The sequence below is a fragment of the Tamandua tetradactyla genome, chromosome 1 (assembly GCF_023851605.1).
Source record: "Tamandua tetradactyla isolate mTamTet1 chromosome 1, mTamTet1.pri, whole genome shotgun sequence".
NCBI lineage: Eukaryota > Metazoa > Chordata > Mammalia > Pilosa > Myrmecophagidae > Tamandua > Tamandua tetradactyla.
Window position 1 is genome coordinate 230,701,853 of NC_135327.1, and position 20,582 is coordinate 230,722,434.

At 42.0% G+C, this 20,582-nt stretch overlaps 1 protein-coding gene across 5 annotated transcripts in view; it reads right to left on the reverse strand.

Annotated features, from left to right (window-relative positions):
• Positions 1 to 8,957: 8,957 nt before the first annotated feature.
• MALRD1 (MAM and LDL receptor class A domain containing 1) overlaps positions 8,958 to 20,582 on the reverse strand; it is a 752,096-nt gene continuing 740,471 nt past the window's right edge. For 3 of the 5 annotated variants that reach the window (XM_077154409.1, XM_077154433.1, XM_077154399.1), the window contains one exon: positions 8,958 to 9,270. In XM_077154409.1, the coding sequence (XP_077010524.1) occupies positions 9,027 to 9,270 (244 nt within the window). In that variant the 3' untranslated portion in view covers positions 8,958 to 9,026. Of the gene's footprint in view, positions 9,271 to 11,849; positions 11,926 to 20,582 lie in introns of all 5 variants that reach the window. The other 2 variants (XM_077154423.1, XM_077154415.1) reach the window with 1 other exon arrangement.

Genomic DNA, 20,582 nt, shown 5'->3' on the forward strand with positions numbered 1-20,582 from the left:
AAAAAAGAAAAGAAAAAAGAAAATAAACGGTGGGAGTCAGGTTTCATTTATTTTCCATATGGATATAGAAATTTTTAGCCTGCCATTGAAAATGCCTTCCTACCTGCACTGCTGGCCATGCCACATTTGTTGTGAATCATGTACCTGTAAGTGGTTGTGTCTGTTTCTGGGATCTGTATTCTATTTCATCCATCAGTTTGTCCATTTTAGGGCAATTCCCCAATACACTAGTTACTCTAACTTTATATGTGATACCCAATAACTAAGTCCTCATACCACATTCTTCAGGAGTTTCTTGGCAAATTTTGCCCATTTCACTTCTACATAAATTTTAGAATCAGCTTCTCAGGTCCTGTAAAAGCTGGTAAGCATTTGATAAGGACTATTACTTTTAATCTATTTTAAACAGGTTCTTTTATTTCATTTGTTTGTGAGATATAGAAAATCAATGGAACATTAACTGATAACCTCGTATCTAACAAACATGTTAAACTCAGTTATTAATTATATTAATTAACCTGGAGATTCTTTTAAGTTATCTATGTATGTAATCACATCCTCCATGAATAATGGCTTATTATTTTTTCCTTTTAAAAGCTTTGTTTTATGGCTAGTGCCTCCTGTACAAAATTGAACTATTTGAAGGAGATGGCTACAGTGAGTATTCCTGCCTCATTTTCAATATCAGAAAGAAAGTTTTCAACATATCACCATTATAGATATTTTAGTGTGTTAATAAATTTCTTTCTCTTCCTAGCATTCTAAGATATTTTTATTCTAAACAGATGTTAAATTTTAATAAACACTCTTTTTGCATCTATTGAGATGATCATAGGCAATTATTTTATCATTTTTGTTGAGGTGTGGAGCTACATTGATTTTTAAAGCTGAACTGAGCTTGAATTCATGGGATAAACAGGAACACAACAATATTTCATATTGCCGATATATTCAGTACTTCACATCTGTGTTCAAGTAAACTTGGCTTAAGGTTTTCCCTTTTCATAATGTCTTTCTTAGGTTTTGTGTCCAATTATGTTGCCCTCAGAAAATGTGTTGAGGTGTGTTTCCTCTTTACTTGTTCTCTAGTAGTGTTTGTAAAGTTTGGCATTATTTGTTTCTTTAAATGTATTATACAGGGTACTAGTGAGTCTTTTGTTGGAAGGAAGGTCAGTGTATATGGGTCTCGTCTAGTTCGCAAGCTGCCAGCATGTGATATACCAGAAATGTAACAGCTTTTAAAAGGGGGAATTTAATAAGTTACAAGTTTACAGTTCTAAAGCTGTGAAAATGTCCAAATTAAAGCCAGGCTATAGAAATGTCTAATCTGAGGCATCCAGGGAAAGATACCTTGGATCAAGGAGGCTGATGACATTAAGGTTTCTCTCTCAACTGGAAAGACACATGGCGAAAATGGTGACATCTGCTAGTTTTCTCTCCAAGCTTCTTTTTCATGAAACTCCCCTGGGGGCATTTTCCCTCTTCATCTCCAGAGGACTCTGGTTGCATGGGCACTCTTGGTTTTCGTGGCTCTCAAGCTTTTTCCAAAATGCTTTCTCTTTTGAAGGATTCCAGTAAACTAATCAAGACCCACCTGGAATGGGAGGAGTCACCTCTCCCTCTAATCAAAGGTGAATACCCACAATTGGGTGAGTCATATCTACGTGGAGATAGTCTAATCAAGTTTCCAATCTACAGTGCTGAATAGGGGTTAAAAGGAACAGCTGCCTCCAGCAGATGGGTCAGGATTAAAGCATGGCTTTTCCAGGATCATAATCCTTTCGGACTAGCCCAGGGTCCATGATGGTTATTTAAGTCTTCTGTTTCTTCTTAGCAAATGGTATTTTTCCTCTAAATTTGGCTATTTTTTGTTGTAAAGTTTTTAAAATAGTATTTTCATTGTGCTGTTCCTGTTTGTAAAGCCTGAGGTGATTACTGCACTTCTATTTCTGACATTCACTGGCTATTTTTGCATTCTTTTTACCTTGAGTTGTTTCATCAGGGGCTGATTACTGTTTTGCAAGAACCAGTGTATTAGTTTCTAAGCTGCGGAATGCAATATACTGGAAATGGAGTGATTTTTAAAAAGGGAATTTAATATTGTTCTAGTTTGCTAGCTGCCAGAATGCAGTATACCAGAAACAGAATGGCTTTTCACAAGGGGAATTTAATAAATTGCTAGTTTACAGTTCTAAGGCTGAGAAAATGTGCCAGTTAAAACAAGTCTACAGAAATGTCCAATTTAAGGCATCCCGGGAAAGATACCTTGGTTCAAGAAGGCCGATTACGTTCAACGCTTCTCTCTCAGCTGGAAGGGCACATGGCGAATATGGCGGCGCCTGCTGGCTTTCTCGTAGCTCTATCAAAAGGGACTCTCTCCAAAATGTTTCCTGTTTTAAAGGATTCCAATAAGCAACTCCACCTTCAATGGGTGGAGACACACCTCCACGGAAATCATCTAATCAAAAGTTACCACCCACAATTGGGTGGGTCACATATCCACGGGAACAATCAAAATGCTCCCACTCAACAATATTGAATGAAGATTAAAAGACATGGCTTTTCTGGGGTCCAACACAGATTCAGACCAGCACATTCCACCCTTTGGACCCCAAAAAGACATGCTCTTTTCAAATGGAAAATACATTCCTACCATAACAATATCAGAAAGCCTTAAACATTTCAGTAACAATACATTTAAATACAAAGTTAGAAACAGTATAAAAAAATCTCATCAAGTCAATTACAGGCATGGTCTGTCCCAAGGCAAAATCTCCTCTGGCTCTGGACCTGAAAAACTCAGAACGTGTTATTTACTGCCAACATATAAAAGAGAAACATTCATAGGATACATATACCCATTTCCATAGGGAGGAAGGAACACAGGGGTCACCCGACCCATACAGTTTCGAAAACCCACAGGGCAAAGTCCATTAGATTTCAAAGTCTGAGAGTCATTTATCTTCAGAGCTTCTGAAAGTGGCAGTCCCACCCTTTCCAAGGATCGCTGGCTTTCTCGTGGCTCTCCTCCCCTTTTAAACAGCTCCAGTAAACTAATCAGAACCCACCTTTAATGGGTGGAGTCACATCTCCATCTAATCAAAAGGCCACACCCACAGTTGTGTGCGCTGCACCTCTGTGGAGACAATCTAATCAGTCTCCATGCTACAGTATTGAATCAGGATTAAAATAAATGGCTGCGCCCAGAAGAGTGAATCCGAATTAAAACATGGGTTTTCTGGGATACATAATACTTTCAAACCACACAGCTAGCATTCAATTTTTGTTGATTCTTTTTATTTTTAATGTTTTCTGTTTTATTAACTTCTTTTCTTATACTTGCATGCTTAAAGATACAGGAGTACTAACAAATACAGAGAAGAACTAACACAACCAATATCTAAGGGAAGATACAATTTCCAGATGAGTATTGACCACATTTTGTAACTTTATATGACTCAGACTCTCTTCTCCTGGATTCACTCACATTTTCACTCTAAATATCATTTAAAAATATTTGTTGAATAAATTATTTGCAAGTCTATTCTGTAATAACTAATTTTTCTCTTTAATCATATACATATGGGAATAGGTTAAATGGCTTACTTATTAACTGTTATTTAAATAAAAGTGGATAGAGAAACCATATTTGGTATTCCTCATCTCTTATGTTGGCATATCTTTCAATGCCTCAAAACTATTTTACATTGACTACAGATGATTATGCAGATTTCCTGAGCTAATTGCTTAGCACACAACTCTGGACAAACGTTAGGAAATTCTCTCTTTATAACGGTCAGAACCTGGCCTAAATAAATACAGAGATTAAGCAAATTATAAATATAAATCTATTTATTGTTGCTTCCATGTTCTTTAGAATACTTTACTGTCTCAGAATGTTTAATGGCATATATCAGCGAGAATTTACAAGTAGGTCCATAAGTATTATAAACATTTACTTATTTTTTCATGTTATCTTCTGATTTTTAGTTACGCAGTTCTTAACACTCGATATACCATGCACCTTGTTTCATTGAAATTTCACCAGGTGGGTGCTTACAGAAAGGGTTGCCTTTCCACTTGTATGTAATTATTTAAAGAACAGAAAGCTTGAGTCCGATGGTGATTTGTTTTGGATATTAACCTTTGCATTGGTTTCCTAGCAGGTTACTGATTACATGCAGAGTATTTCTCAAGTTAGCTGATGGAGGAGCATTGCAATATTCAGACTCACAAAGCCACCAATAGTCTGATATGAGACATATACTTAAGATCCTGTTTTTTACAGAAGGACTCTTGGTGAAAACAAAACAGAACAAAACAAAAGCCATAGTCCTTTCAGTGTCGTCATGAATTTTCCCTGGTTTGTATTCATAAGAATGACATTTACAGCTACCTGTTGAAAAACTTCTCCTGGTAAGCAGCTGGAGTGCTGGGAGACCCTGCCTTGAAGTGCGAAGCCCTTTGGGGGCGCGCATGGGGCTTCTGTACTTGGTATTAAAACAGGGAAAGTGATTGATGGTCATAAAATGAAAAGGGAAAAAGCCGATTCTTTCATATTGCAAAATGCCATCCAAGGGTAAAGAAGGAACAGGAGAAGATGATATAGGTACATTGGATTGATGTATGACTTATTTATATGGCAAAAATCACTATTAAAATGTGCTTTGCTGCATACCTTTTCTACGTCACATACACTTAAGTGTGTCTTATAGGTTATTTATTATTATTATTCTAAAGCTGGCTGCTTCTAGTTAAAAAAACATACCGGGAAATATTTTTAGTGCCTGTTAGATTTTAGAGCTTTTATGGTATTGTTTATGGCACAATGTTTCTGTCTTGTAGAAAAGCAGGGCTGTCAGCGGAGCTCTCTGTAATGACGGAAATACTCTCTGTCTCCTCTAGGACAGTATCCACTCAGACCCATGTGGCTACTGAGTTCTTGAAATGTGGCTAGTGCCACCAAGGAGCTGAATTATTTATTTTACATACTTTTAATTAATTTAAACTTAAGAAGTTGCAAACAGTGCTTGGCAGATAATCATTATTTATTAGTATTTGTTGCTGTATCCTTTTAAAATTCATTTGGGGAGCTAGAAGGCTAACAACATGAGTACAAGGAACCACAGGTTTTGCCTTAAATATTTACATATTCACAGTTTAGAGGAACCGGTCAGCACCACTTGTGGTGACCCAGTGTCCTGTCATCCTCCAGAATTCTTCTCTCTCTTTTTTTTTAACTTCCAATGATATATCTCCCAAGTGTGAAATCAGAGAAACTTTCACAATCTGAAGATAGGTTTATAATTCTGGACTCTGCATACGATTTGTTTTCCCTTCTTCCTCACTTACTTTTTAAAATTTTATCACAATGGTACAATTTTGGACTTATACCAAACAATTATCCAGGGAAGGAAGATGTAAAGAGAAAAATATATTGTCCATTTCTGAATCTCATGGTCAATTAAGGAAACTGAGCACAGGCTCTTACCTGTTGTTAGATAAGAAAGTGAGTCCCATTCTTTTAGTTTCACAGGATCGTCATAAGGACATGTAAGGCTTTCCAAATGCTGCTGAGAACATTGTAGGGTGCGTATAACTTAATCTTCATCTGAAGATAAATTTAAATACCCTCCATTGTATCCTACATTTTCTTCTGTTAATCTTCTGTCATTACGCTAAATCTGCAGCAATGGATTATCATGAATTCCCCCAAGATTCTTATGAAAGAAATCATCCAGCCTAATTCGAGTAATTATTCTTTTTTTTTTTAATAACTTTTTTTTTTTTACATGGGCAGGCACCGGGAATCGAACCCGGGTTCTCTGGCATGGCAGGCGAGCATTGTTACCTGCTGAGCCACCGTGGCCCACCCTGAGTAATTATTCTTATATTTATTGTAAGAAACTGCATTTTCCTACAATTTTTATGTAGTAGCTCACAGATCTGAGACCATTTCCAAATTTTAACTCAATGCTACTGTAAAAATTCTATAAGTTTGAGTTAAAATCCTGAATATATTTGGGTGGCGATTTTAAGCTAAAACGAGTACAACTTCCCACATGCATATGCCCTGCAATGCCAAGACCAGAAACAAAATCAAAACAGCTTCAACAACGACAATAAAACCCTGCGATAGCCTATCGATCCTTTCTTGTTTGAACTTTGCTAGGATCAGACATTTTGCTGTCGATGTGGAATTAGCAGTTAGAAAAAGATGCTCACACAGAGCCCGACTGTAATGGGGTTGGTGGGCGCCTTAGCTTGCCAGGTTGCTATGACAACACCGTACGATGTGCTGCTTCAACAACAGGTGCTCATTGGCTCACGATTTTTGAGATCAGCCGTCCCTAACCAAGGCGTGGGCAAGGCCATGGTTTCTTGTAGAGTTCCTTGTGTTCCGGTCAGGGCAACTCACCCTCACCTGGCGATTTGGCTCCATCTGTCCTTCCTGTGACTTTCTCTGATGTCTGCCTCCTTCCAGTTTCTGGTTTCTACTTATAAGGCCTCATTATTGCCAGTTCAGGCCCACCCTCATCCAGTCAGCCACACCCAAATGGGATCTCAGAAGACCCTATTTCCAAATAAGTCCGCACCCTAACTGATAATACATCTTCAAGGGGTCCAAGTTACAAAAGGGGTCCTACAAAGGTTCACCTTTAAAGGAAAACAAAAGATTAAGATCAGGAACCTGCTGGGGTCCACGATTCAATCTACCCCCATCCTTCCTCTGGACCCCACAAAGACATGTTCTTCCCGCATGTAACACATTCACCCAATCCCAATACCTAAACACTCGAAGTCGCTTCAGCAACAACTCCCAGGGAGATGGCTCATCAGATTCAGTTATGGTCGCTGCCCACCCTGGGGCAGAATTTCTCTTCTATGAGTCGGTGAAGCCCAGAAAATAAGTGACCTTCTTCCAAAATATAATGGTGGGACAAACACAGGACAGACATTCCAATCCCGGAAGGGAGAAACTGGAAGGGAAACAGAGGCCACACACACAGTGGCTGCCTTAAATAATAAGCTCTTATTATCTCATAGTATTAGAAGCTGGAATCCCACATCAAAGTGTCATCAAAGCCAGGTCCTCTCCCAGCACTGGCACTGCTCTCATGGCAGCTTCCCTGTCATGACCCGGCTCGCTGACCTGTGGCTTTCTCTGATGTCTGGCTTCTACATCTTCTGGTTTCCTCCATTTCCTGGTTTCTACCTACAAGGCCCTGCTAATGGTGACCAAGGCACACCCTGATTCAGCGGGCCCCTTACCTAAATAGGTCTGAAAATCCTATTCCCAAATGGGTCCACACCTCAACTGATGAGGATTCTTTGCAGATGGGTTCACACGTTCAGGGTTGCAGATTAAGACAGAAATGTCTTTGGTTGGGGTACATGGTTCAGTTTACCATAGTGGGGCTCCCCAAGCTCACTCAGATAGTATTTGGGACAATGTTCCTAAAAAAGATTAATGGAAATAATAGTTTTTGGCAAGTCCATTCTTTGATAAAAAGCCACAATAAAATGGTAGTAAAACTCACTGCATACAACCATCCAAGCTGAGAGCTGAGGAATGTGCCTGACCTTCCTGAGGTAGTCCCTCCTAACATTTCCTACATCCTCCCTCCACCTCCTGGGGACAGACGCTGGGCACACAGCTCCTCCCTGGTGGGCAGATCATGTGACCTGGGGAGGATGCCCCTCCGTTACTGCTGTCCAGAGCAGGTCAGAACCTGCCTCCAATTTGCTCATGTCAGCCCACTCTCCTCCGAGGTTATGGGGAAGGGTCTCCTCCAATCACAGCAGCTTCATCACCTCTCATGGCCCAGCTCGGGCTCCGGGTCTGCCCTGGCCATGAGAAATCAGAGACCTTTGGGGTGATTGCTCCCTGGGAGGTGTGCCTTTGCTGGTAGACACGGTCCCAGGAAGAAGAGCCCGTTCCGTGCCTTCTGGTCTTATTGAGAACTGGACGATGCTGCAGTTTGGGTCGCTGTCATCTCGGTTCCCTGACCCAACCCCAGGGCAGGGCCTAGAAAGCGAGATGAGCAGAGAATGGGTGTCTCACTGAAGGCACCCAGCTGCCTTAAGCTGGCCAAGAGAGGCCCCGTCTCCTCATTTCCAGAGTGGGGTACCAACTGCCACACCATTTCGGCCATTTGAGTAGGGATGTCAGTTTCTTGCAGCCCCAAATTAACTTACATATTTTAGCACTGTGTTTATATCTTTATAAAGGTAAGTGTTAAAATGATAATTATTGAATGTAAGCCTAGTTTTAGTTTGTTGAGCTGCCAGAATGCAATATACCAGAAATGGAATGGTTTTTAAAAGGGAAATTTATTAAGTTGCAAGTTTACATTTCTATGGCTATAAAAATGTCCAAATTAAGGCACCAACAAGAGGTTACCTTCACTCAAGAAAGGCTGATGCCATTCGGAACACCTCTGTCAGCCGGGAAGGCCCATGTGATGGTGATGGCTGCTAGCTTTCTCTACTGACTTCGTCAAACGGCTTCTCTGGCGGTCTCTGGCTGTGCGGGCTCTACAGGCTCTAAAGCTTTTTTCCAAAATGGCTCCAGTAAGCAACCCTACCTTGAATGAGCGGGTCACATCTCCATGGAAACAATAAGAAAGATTCCACCCAACAATACTGAATGAGGATTAAAGAACATGGCTTTCCTGGGGTACACAACAATTTCAAACCAGCATATCTAGAATAACAATTTGTCACATTTTCCCCCAACATGCAGAAATGAAATTTACTTTCGGTTATATTGATTAGGATTATTACTATCTGTACATTCCTATTAGTTTATATGCTAAGTCAATTCACCTTATTTCTAAGCTGTCTGAGAAATAAACATTTTAAAACCTCTTGGTATTCAATACCTGAACAATTTACGTCATCATTCTAAAAAATGACTTCGGTGAAATCAAAGGAAGATGAGACACTTGGTTTTAAGTAGAACATTTTATTAAAATGTGAGGATAGAACATGAAAATAGGAGTTTTGATTCTGATTCCATGAAATTATTCAACATATTGAGTTATTAAGAAAAACTGTTTATAAATGTAATAATTGCACCAGCATTTTGAATCGCTTCTCCTCTCACTCTTGTATAAGGTGATGTTCCAGCTTAGAGGTGGGGCTTTTCCGACTGCACCTACTGGTCTATGTTGGAGCTCGATGCGGCTATTTGAGATGACTCGGCATGCTCGCCATGCTTTCTGCGCTGGCACCGTACAATGGATTGGAGAAGGAGTGTGCAGCGTTCTAAAGAGGAAAATCACATTTGATGGTTAAGGTGGTACAGATTCCCCTGGAAAAATAACCTGAACTTCCCTGAGTCTCCTCAGCACCTCCTGCCCAAATGCCTGCCAGGTCCGGTCTTTGTGACCCAGTCCAGTCCCTACCAGCACCAGTGATATCGTCACCTCCTCCACCCACAGTGGTGTGGGAACCTGCAGTGGCCACTGCCCCCCTCATGGCTTCCGCAGCCAGCTCTGTTGAAAGCAGTCAGGCTCACAAAGCAAACAAGACCCCAAGAAAGCAACCAGCAACTTGAAGCTGGTACAGTTACAGTTTATAGGGTATATAGTACAAAAAAACCTACAATACAGGAAAATCGACCTGGTTTCCTCAACAAATAAATGATAAGGGAAAAAGTGGGAATGAGGCTAAAAGAGGCAAGTCTAGCAAAGTTGAAGACATACACATTATGTGGATCTTCATTAAAAACATATAGTAAATGACGGAAACTTTGCTTATTACACAACTGGGGTAGACTGAACACGGGGGAATATTTGAAGTTATCAAGGTTTAAGCTTGATCCCATGGTTATTTTTTAAGTCATTATCCCTTAAACATACACCTGAAATTTTTACAGTTGAAATTAAATGATATCTGAAATTTGCTTAAAATGACCCTATTGGTGAGGAAATGGGTGTTTATAGAGATGAAATAAGAATGGCCATGTGCTGTTAACTGCTGAGATTGGTTGATGGTTCCATAGCAGTTCATTACACTGTTCTCTCAAATTCTGTATAAGAGCGAGAAAGTTTCTCAAGATAGTTTTTAGAAGGAGAACTTTAGAGAAGCCTATTTTTCTGTTATATTTGGGACAAGAAAATGATTGAGATATTAGCAGATTTATTTTTTTTTTGATACATAGGTAACCAAGTCAAATTCTTTGCCAGAGATATGAAATGTATGTGGCTGTCAGGGTAATACAAAGAATTTATTTCTGAAACAATATAAATCAAAATAGCAACAAGGGCTGAGAGATGGGATGGAATTTCTTTTCCAAGCTGTTCTTAATAAAAGGGAGAGGAATGTGTAGGAGGAACAGCTTTTCTTTTATCAGAAGAGAAAGTGAAAAGAAACAGCACTGCGGCCCTGTACAACGTGCAGTGAAGGGATTTTGAGTGTTCTTGGGCTTTTTGCCTTTGGGAGGTCCCTGGAGAGGGGCCTCCCCCAGCCTGCTGGGCGCTGCACTGGTCTGAGCCCCAGACAAGCTACATTCTCAGCAGGGGGAGAAGGTACAGATTTCACAGCAACAACTTAATTACTGTAAGTTTGTGAGTGGTTCATAAAAAATTACCCCAAATAAAATACTTCATTTTAATTTCTAAAATCTTTGTATTTTTTAGATATGAAAAGTTAAGCTAAGTCAGAAAATATTAAATTTCTTTTCCTTAGTGAAAAAATGAAACTATGCTCATGCCTCATCGTCCTACTTTGTCCACACCTCATACCACATCTGCTTTCTTTAGGGAGGCTGGGATTATGACCGCTGAGGAGGGTGACATTTCATGTGATGACCGCTGAGGAGGGTGACATTTCATGTCTGCTCTGTCTTCACTGACTGGGTGATCCATCCAAATTATTCTCTTTGTGCTCTGGGAAGTATCTTATTTTCGGGTTGCATTCCTACAGAGTCACTAATAAAAGTGCATATCACATAATTATTGAGAAAAACAAAGAAATAAAAGAGCCAAGTGCGGGCCCACAGCAACGTGCCAGGATAAAAATGCATCTCCCTGACACGTTGCTTCTCAATCCCAGTAACAACAACAACTATAAACTGCTCATGGCCTATTTCCATTAAAAAGGTATGGGGAGGGCGGGCCACGGTGGCTCGGTGGCAGTTCTCTCCTGCCATACCGGAGACCTGGGTTCGATTCCCGGTGCCTGCCCACGCAAAAATAAAAATGTTATGGGGGAAATCTCAAACTTTAGCTGTGTGTATGCTCGCTTTAGAGGGAGCGAATCTGAAATAATGCTTCTGAAATCGGGTGGAAGGAAACTTAGTGAGTGGCATGCCATGGCTGACCCAAAGTCACAGGCAAATCGACCTGCCTAGGAATGTGACAAGAGGCTCTCCTGGCCCTTTTAGGGTGGTTTAATTCTTATTTCACTGATAAGAGGTAGCTAAAATGGGCCAAGCAAGATGCAATGCCCCTTAAGCACTCCTTCCCCCTGCTGGGTTTTGGGAAAACCCTTGCTGTCTCTCCTGAACGTAAAAGGAACGTGGAGCGCTGCCCTCGCTTTGGTCTCCTGGACTCAAAGATGAAAATGTCCGCTGCGTGCTCCGCCTTGAACACCCCGTGGGTTAAGCTGACCCCTTCCCGAGCCCTCAGCTCCCTTCAGGTGTGAGGAACCACCACAAAGCCATTCAACAGTGGCCTGGCTTCACAGGTAGACAGAAGTCCACCTGGAAAGGAAAACATTGTATAGCACATTTAGAGAGACCAAAACTTTGTGATGTGGAAGCATATCCCATGCCATTGGTGTGTGTGCGCGTGTGTGTGCATGTGTGTGCCTGTGCAACAACCCACACCAATGCCACTCACCTCTGTCTTCTCAGGGACACTCCAATCTCCATATACTGGATTGACAAATGCACAGTCAACGCGTCCTTCAGTTCTCCTTAAAAGACACAGGACCACGTGACAATGGGCAAGGATTTCAGTGCACCATGGTACCTTTCAAGTCATTATCTGGTAGAGACCTTTGAGCCACATGGGGGCCAGCAAACGTAAATGCACGAGCACAGTACCATGCAGGGAGAATTTCCACAGGGCAACATGGCAAACGTGTTCTTGGAATCGAGCGCAATTTGACTCCTGAGCATCTGCCAATGTTTGACCAGCTGCCTTTTTCAGGTTAGTGTTCCATCTCCCAACAGGCGTAAAGAGGCGTGTCCCTGGTGAGCGCACCTGCAGTGTGCACCTGCACAATTCACTCTAACTATAGGTTAGTTGTTGAGAATCAATAGTCTTACTGAAGACAAGATGTGCGGAATAGTGGGTCACAAATCAGGAAGAAAATATGCCCATCACATGAACAAAAGACTGTAACTGAAAACTAAAGACAGCCCCGAGGACAGATCCCATACACACATCCCAGCCACACACATGTGTGCACCTGCTTACACACATGCACAGCAATGCTCTCACACGCACACAAAGCAACACACGTGCACATGAATACACACGTGCCACACATGAGCACATAACACACACGAACACACAGAAGTGACACACACACCCCCACACTCACACATGTACACATCCTCACACATGCACACTTATGTGCGTGCACACAGACCGTGGAGAACAGAAACCAATTCTGGGGTGACTGCTAATGTCTCGAGGGCAATCAGGAGGGAAACTCATATAACCCCTGAATATTTTTGCCTACTTGAGGTATGATGACAACTAATAAGTTTCTCAACAATACCTCCTTACATCCTGGGGGAAATAAAAGAATCTCTTTCTGCTCTGCTTTGTGAGAAGAAATTGCCCTCTGCTTGTCACCTGCCATCGCACGTGGTTCTCTCCTAAGAATGGAGAGTGCTCGTGAGCCCCGAATCTCCCTGGGTGCTGGGGTTTGTCTGACAATAGCGTCACTGCCTTCTAAGCTGCCTGATCTCTGCTTACACATGCGGTGGGTTAAATATTTCCCCCTCACCCAAACCACATTTTGGTTCTTGATGAAGAGGCCATGTGCAGCAATTTTGTGAGTTATTGTCTGGAAATATTAAATCAAAAGTCATAGATACAAAAGTGATGAGGCCACAGGTACTGGCACTCCAGCAGGAACTGGAATTGCACCAAGTTTGCATCTCTGCCCCCTTCCTCCAACACTGGACGGGGAGAGTCCTCAGAGCCGCGGGCTCGTGGACAGTCAGGCCAGGGCATGAGGCTGGGCAGGGCGGCACTCAGAGCTGAGACTGGGTGGAGAGTGAAGGGGACTTTGGGGATGGGCCACACAGCCAGAAGCAGGGGGACGGACACAAGGGCAGGTGCAGACAGAACATAGACATGGGAAGTATCAAAAGGGTGGGGTTCAGGAACCATGGAGTTGAGCCAGCCACAGATGCGGACTGCACAGAAATGGTCGCCTCGGCTGACATCCCGCGTGAGGTCAGGAGGCTGCAAGAGACCCGAACCACAGGGCTGGACAGGCCAGATGGCCCGAAGTGGGCCACAGCCGCCCCATGCCCGTGGCCTCCGGGCAGGAATCAGGTAAACTGATGCGTTCTCCAGCCCTAGTAACTCAGCCACTGGAGCTACTTTCCTTCTAAAAGGATCCTGCCTCTCAAATAATTTTCTATTAAAATGAAAGAAAAAAAAAAAAGAAGGTGAGTAGTCCTTCAAGACTCATTGACTACAAAGAGGGAAGGTAACACCCCTGGCGACGATAAACCTGCCTGCCTACTTCACATGTTGCCTGTCAGCAGATTCTGAAGACGTCCCATCACGGGCCTCCCTGGAGTGACAGAAGCGCTTCTTCACATCTGCCCTGTTGAGAAGGTAAAACATCGCCTTCCCTGCACTCGTGCTTCCATCAGGAAACCTCAGTGCCGGCTCCCTGCACTCACTGTTTCAATTCCGTGATACAATTTCCATCTTATTTCCCCAATGACATAGTCACATATTTAATATGAATATATTTATATTAACATATATTTATATGACATATAAGATATAAATTGATTAATATTTAATATTTACATATAAACAATTTTACTTAAAATGATGGGTCCTTCCTTATATGAAGAAAACAAACTTTTGTTTTTAAATGAAAGTTTAGACTACATGGTGGTGACATTTTCTACTAGTTCTAACGGCATTCGGTACAATGATAAGTTCACATCTATAAATGGGCAGGTGGCAGTTTAAGGGTTGAGTCCGAAGAACACACCCTCTAGAAACCATCAAGGAGTTGGCTCTATGGAAGTTCTGAGCAGAGGGAACGAGGCTGCATGGGATCACCTGGGTTCTCCTCTGTAATCACGCAGCATTTAACAAGGAGATGGCACTCCTGATAGACACATGGAGCCGACACTGTGCCGGGTGTATTCTGAGTGGGCTGATGATGGCATGTCGGTTCGGACTGGAATATTTTTCCATTCCATGAGCAAATGTTGGGTGTCCTAAAGGAGTTCACTCAGGGCTTATTGAACGACAAAATGATTTCCACCTTAATAAAAACGTGCAGGTGTTCATAAGAGCCTGAAAACGTTGCAAATGAACAATGAATAAGAACAAAAGGAACATAGCAAAAACCCATCCATGGGGCATCATGGCAGCGCAACTCTGAAGTAAAGCCTTATTTTGGATACACCGTCAACATTTTGAAAAGCCAAAAAATCGGAGCTATTTTGATATGTTTAGGAGACATAAAACCCTACCTAATTTGAAAGTAAATTCTAAAGGAAGTGTTTGGGGAAAATCACGACAAGGTTTGGACAGTTTCAGCGCGGAGTCTGATTGCCACGTGACACACGACTTTGGACAAGGGGAGTGAACACAGCATCGTCGAGGCTGAAAGGAAAGGGGGTGTCAGCGAGCCCAGCAGGCCTGCGAAAGGTCAAAAACATTACCAGGTGGCCGACGAGCGAAGGGACAAGACCTTGCCTGTGCTGTTTGGCTGACAGGTCTGCGTTTTTAAAATGAACGTCATTTGACACATGCTGTAAGCTCAGCATTCATAATTTTGATCCACTTTTATCATTTGTTTTACTGAGTGTCTCCCATCATTTTATTTGTTCAGTTAATTGCTAGCTTTGATTATCAATGGACAATTATGTTCTTTTTGTCCTCCGCAGATGTGTTTTCCCCTTATTTCGTACTATGCCGTCCTGTGTGCCTGCCCAGTTGGGTGAACCTACCAAACGCCCAGTCTCCGCTACTGCTGCATGGAAGCAAAATGTCCTCAAGTGTTTGCATTTACAAATAGGCTTAGAAAATGCTCAGAAGAAGAATGAGCTCAAGCCCTGAGCGCACATTAGAGAAGTCAGAGGGAAGGCCACTGGGAAGGGCCACAGATGATACCTCCCTTTCCATCTCGGTGAATCGTATGATAAAACCCTACCATAAAGACCTGCCCACTCAGCTGTGCAGAGAACAACACTTTCTGAAATTGGTCTAATCCTAATGTAGCCACTACAATGATTTAAAGAGATCAACATGAAAATATATCCATCAGAACACATTTGCTGTGAGTGTGTGTGGAGGAATTTGCTCTTGGGCTTCCAGTAATGAACTGTCTTCTATATATGCCAGAGAATTCCCTAAGAGACAAGAATGGGAGCCACGAGCCAGGAGGGGAGGGATGCTCCATGCCGTGGGGTGGGGGGCAGCCCGAAAGACAGTGGGACCACAAAAAGTTGGTGTGTATGACACCAGCTCTCTCATTCACTTATTTAAATCCATCCAATATTTCTAGGGTGCATCCTACAACTCAGTGCAGAGTTATGGCCCTACAAAATTGGTCACTATTTAGCTCCAGACCACAGAGTTTTGTGTGAGAAGGTGGCACTCCTAGATTCTATCTTCGGGGTGAAATTATAGATTTATAAAACCCCCACCACAGAAAATGTCCACCAGTACTGACGGGGCATCTTTATTCTTTATTCTCTCCCCTTGTGCCATTTTCATCTCCTTTTCTTACTTATTTCTCCTGACCCCAAATCCTGGAATCAAGCAGTGAAGGACATTGGGATAAGGAAAAAGAATAAGGAGAGGTTAGAATTAGTAATCATAGCCACTGGGGTGTGTCTTTTTATTTTTAAAACCTAATCATTAGAACTGATACGCGTGGCAACATGGATGCTACTTGAAGACGTCAAGTTGAGTGGAAGAAGAGAGACACAAAGGAACACACATTGTATGATACCACCGATATGAAATAACAAGAATTAAGCACACAAACAGGGTTAGAATGTAGGTTTCCAGAGAATGGGCTGGGGGGGGCTGGGTAGGGAACAGGGAGTTAAGTCTTAATATGTACAGAGTTTCCATTTGGGACAATGGAAAGTTCTGGTAATGGATGGGAGTGATGGTAGCAAAACATTGTGATTGCAACTGACACTAATGGATCTGAATGTGTTTGAAAGGGGAGAATTTTAGATTGTAAATTTAAAAAAAAGTCCATGGAACCACAGCGCGAACAGCACACCCTACGTTCTACCTCGAACTATAGTTAATAGTACAATTATAAAAAACATGCTTTCTTTCCATTGTAACATGCATGCCAGACCAATGCAAGGTGTTAACACTAGGCTGGTATATGTGCATGCTTTGTTCTGTAAACCCACAACTTTTCTAGTAATATATATATAAATATATAGCCATTAAGTTATTGATTTAGAACTAGAAGAGGCCTGTGCTGTCCTCTTGTTTGTAACAGCGGGAATGCTGAGACTCCTCCATCGCTAGACTAAGTCCTCAGAGGGCAAAGGCATGCCTGCCTCGCCTACCCTGTCTCAGCCCCTACTGTTGAACGCACGGGAAGGGGCCGCTGAACGAACGCTGGCCTCTGAAGGCTCAATGACAGAGCAGGGAGCCACCAACCCGCTGTCTACTCTTCATTCCCCCACCTGCCCCCAGAGCGCTTCATCAGCGCAGGGAGAAACAGGCGCCATCTCTGCCGTTGTTATCACTGAGCCGAATTCACCCTCACTGTCCTGTGTTGCTAAGCTGAGTCGCGCTTCTGTCCTCCGTCTCTTCGCATTTCTCTCTTACCTGGGCAGGTGCCAGCCCAGAGGTGTAGCGTGGGCCTCCTCTGAAGCGAGCAGGGTGTGCAGAACGAACACAGCCTTTCTCTTTCCATTAGATGGAAACAGAGTAAGCCACAGGACCTGAGAAACTTGAATTTGGTACTAACTCTTTACAATATTTGAAAAATACAGGTCAACACTGCTCACACATATCTCTGCGAAGTGAGAGACATGGAGTCCCCATGCATTAATATCGGGGTCTTCACGTGACGTTTCAGGCTATGGAGTATTTGATTTATTACCACTGGGGAAAAATATTTTCTACCCGTATCTCCTACTTTGTGAAAAGGATCCAACTATGAAGTTGGGTCATTTTCGCGCGGGGTGGGGGGTGCTCATTCACCCCGTGCGAACTGCCTGTCCCACGGCATTTTCTTAGGCTGCCAGAAGGTGAACTGGGAGTTTCAGAGGAGCAGATCTCAATTTGACTCTCTCCACTTTTGCCATTTTTAACTCTTCAGTTTGTTTTCCCCAAACGTTTCCAGTCTTAAGATGTAAGAAGTATGAAGTCTTTCGGAATGTGTTAATCAGCAGATAAAAGGGAAACTAGAATACAAAATCCCAATCAAAATACATGATCTCAGGGGTGTCTATTTTTACCCATATCTATTGTTAATATTCATTAAACATATCTTTCTGTGAAGAAGGGATCTTTTTAGGGATGCTTGTGTGTTCTTTCACTAGGGTACTGGTGTTATCTCACAATTTTCTTCTGTGCCTCACCCTAAAATCAACGAGTGATGTTCGTTTTTAACTTCTTAGTTTTACAGTCTAGGGAGATATTTTTTGTTTTTTATTTTTAACTTGTCAGAGATGGGTGTGCCCTGCCTATGCAATTGTAGGGGCCAAAGGAGTCACATATATCTTCTTTCCTTTTCTCAAAATCTTTGATAAGTTTTATTTTACATCTGGTCTCTGATTGCTCACAGTCCAAATTTTAGAGTGTTTAGACTGTTTTTAAAGAATGTTATCATGAATTTTAAAATTTAGACACTATTTTGTCTTTTTGTAATGTGAACAGATTTAAGGCAGTTTGCAATCAGAAACACACAGAAGGATATAAAATGAATGAAAAGTAGGTAGGAAATTGGAAAAGGGAATCTGAGGAAAGAAAAATGGAACTGAGCTAGAGGTAATGGAAGTACAAAGACAGGCACCAAGAGAGCCTATATATTGACTAATTCTAAGATCCACTTTTGGAAGATTCTAGAAGTCAAATGTACACAGAACAATGAGTTACCCAAGTCATGCTATCAAAATGTGGCTTGGAAGCACATCTTATCCTAGGAAATTCAGTGATGGGTTGGGTGGTTTCAACTAATATCTTTCCAAAATGTCAGTCTGGAGTCCTGCCCGAGTGGGCTTCTGTGAGAGCCGTGGTGGGGGGGCAGCAGGAGGGAGGGTTTTATAGAGCCCACAAAGCAGCACAGTGTCCCTGAGAATCTGATACTTGGGGCATTTCCAATTCTTTCCATCAAAAAGTCTCTAACAAGATTACAATTTGTGGTGTATGATCACACTGTGGCACATTTAACTTGTTACAAGAACCTAAAGGTAGAACAGAATTGTGTAATGTCACCAGTCATTATAAGAAAGAATAAGTTGAGTCTGTGACATAAACCAATTCCCCATTTTATACGTACGTAAAATATAGTTATCTATACTAAGAAAAAGAGGAAATCATGAATAGAAATGGAAAGATTCAGCCACATGCTGATCTTAATTTCTGCAAGACGATGCATTTTCTTTTCTTTCTTTCTTTCTTTTTTTTTCAAGAAGTCAAACAAGCAATCTGGAAGAACAAGAAAAGAAAGAGAATCTGCAAAGCCAATTTGAAAAAGCAAGGACAAAGTAGGGGAAAGGTCCAGGCACTCAAGTTTTCAGGACCAAATGGAACCACATGTTTGGGTGAAAAATTTCAGAAAGAGTCATGCTTGCAAACAACCAGAAACACAAAAGGGAGAGGAAAGGATTTATCATCGGGGGTCACAAAACCAACCACAGAGACACTGAGTTTTGCTAAAGACATGCACATGATACAGTGGCTTCCATACTCGTCTCCCACTCGATTCAGACAGGAAATAAATATTCCTGCCCACAGAACCGACACCAATGCCCTCTCGCTGTGGCTCAGTGCTTCCGTGGGTGCATGCCCGGGATATGGATGCAATTACATGAATAAAGCCGACCCGGTTCCCGGGACTTAACCCTAAGGAGCCCGTGTTCCACTGGGCTTCCCCGGCTGGCCGAGCAGGGCGAGCTCACCACACGCCCTAACGGAAACCAGGTGCGGACGCGAGAGGCTCTCTGGAGTACCCTGCAGGCTTTGAAGGCCTCTCTTGACCTCCTGGAATCACTAGGGGTCAGCCTTCAGGAAACCATTAGAGAGGGACACAGAGACGTGCATCGAAAGAGCTCATCACAAATTAGAGGTGACAATGAAAAACTAGATACCACCGAAACGTCTAATAATAGGAGCCTGATTAAATTATGGTGCATTTACTTGAAAGAGCCCTTTCAAATCCTTTCGTAAAGAATATTGGGTGCTATAGGGCAGAGTTTCTTCAAGTGTGAACAGTGGCTCCTTGGGGGTCCCAAGACCCATTAGAGCTCTAAGTCAGAACGATTTTCATAATACTCATAAGAAACGTGGGTAAGAGGTTCATTCAAAATGCAAACTAGAGTCATGAGTTTTTGCAAAGTGGACTTTTTCACTGCGTTGATATTTGCACCGTTGGTGCAAAACTATCGGTAGGTAAAATTGCTGGTTCCTTACTGCAGTGAGACCTACAGCACTGAAGGGCGCCTTGTATTCCTCCCTACCTTTGACTTCTAATTCAAAAAAAAAGTCAGTTTCACTTAAGAATGTCCTTGATGAAGCATCGAGAACTATTCATTTGATTAAATCTCAACTCCTTAGCATGTCTTTTTACTATTCTGTGCCCAAATCACGGTATGCTTTATGGCAGATACAACTGAAGGACTTGCAATATTGAAGCACAGTCTTGCCCTGTTTAAACGTTGTGAGATGGAGCTGCCTGCTCAACTAGTCACGTCTTCTCATGGAACGACGTTTTTATTTGAAAGAGTGATCTACAGGCAAACCGTGTTTATTCAGACTAAGGAATGTGGCAGACATTTTCTGGGAAATGAATGGAGCCATACTATTAGATCAAATGAAACTCCTGACAGTACCTGCTCCCTATGATAAAATGTGAGCTTTCACACAAAATTAGAATTTTTAAAACTTGTGTTTCCTACTATGAGCATGACAGCTTCCTACTACTTAAAAATCTGACTGACAAGATTTTTTTAATATTGCACAATGAAATGTGTCAACATTTGACAATCTGCACACTTCACTGAACCGATATTTTCTAAATGAAAAATGCATGAAGTTACAAAGCCACACAGGGGTAAACGATCCATTCAAGATGCAAGATAGATGGATGGATATTTAATGAGATTAAAAATTTTTATTGATGTGGTTTCAGATTTTACTTTGCAATTACACTTG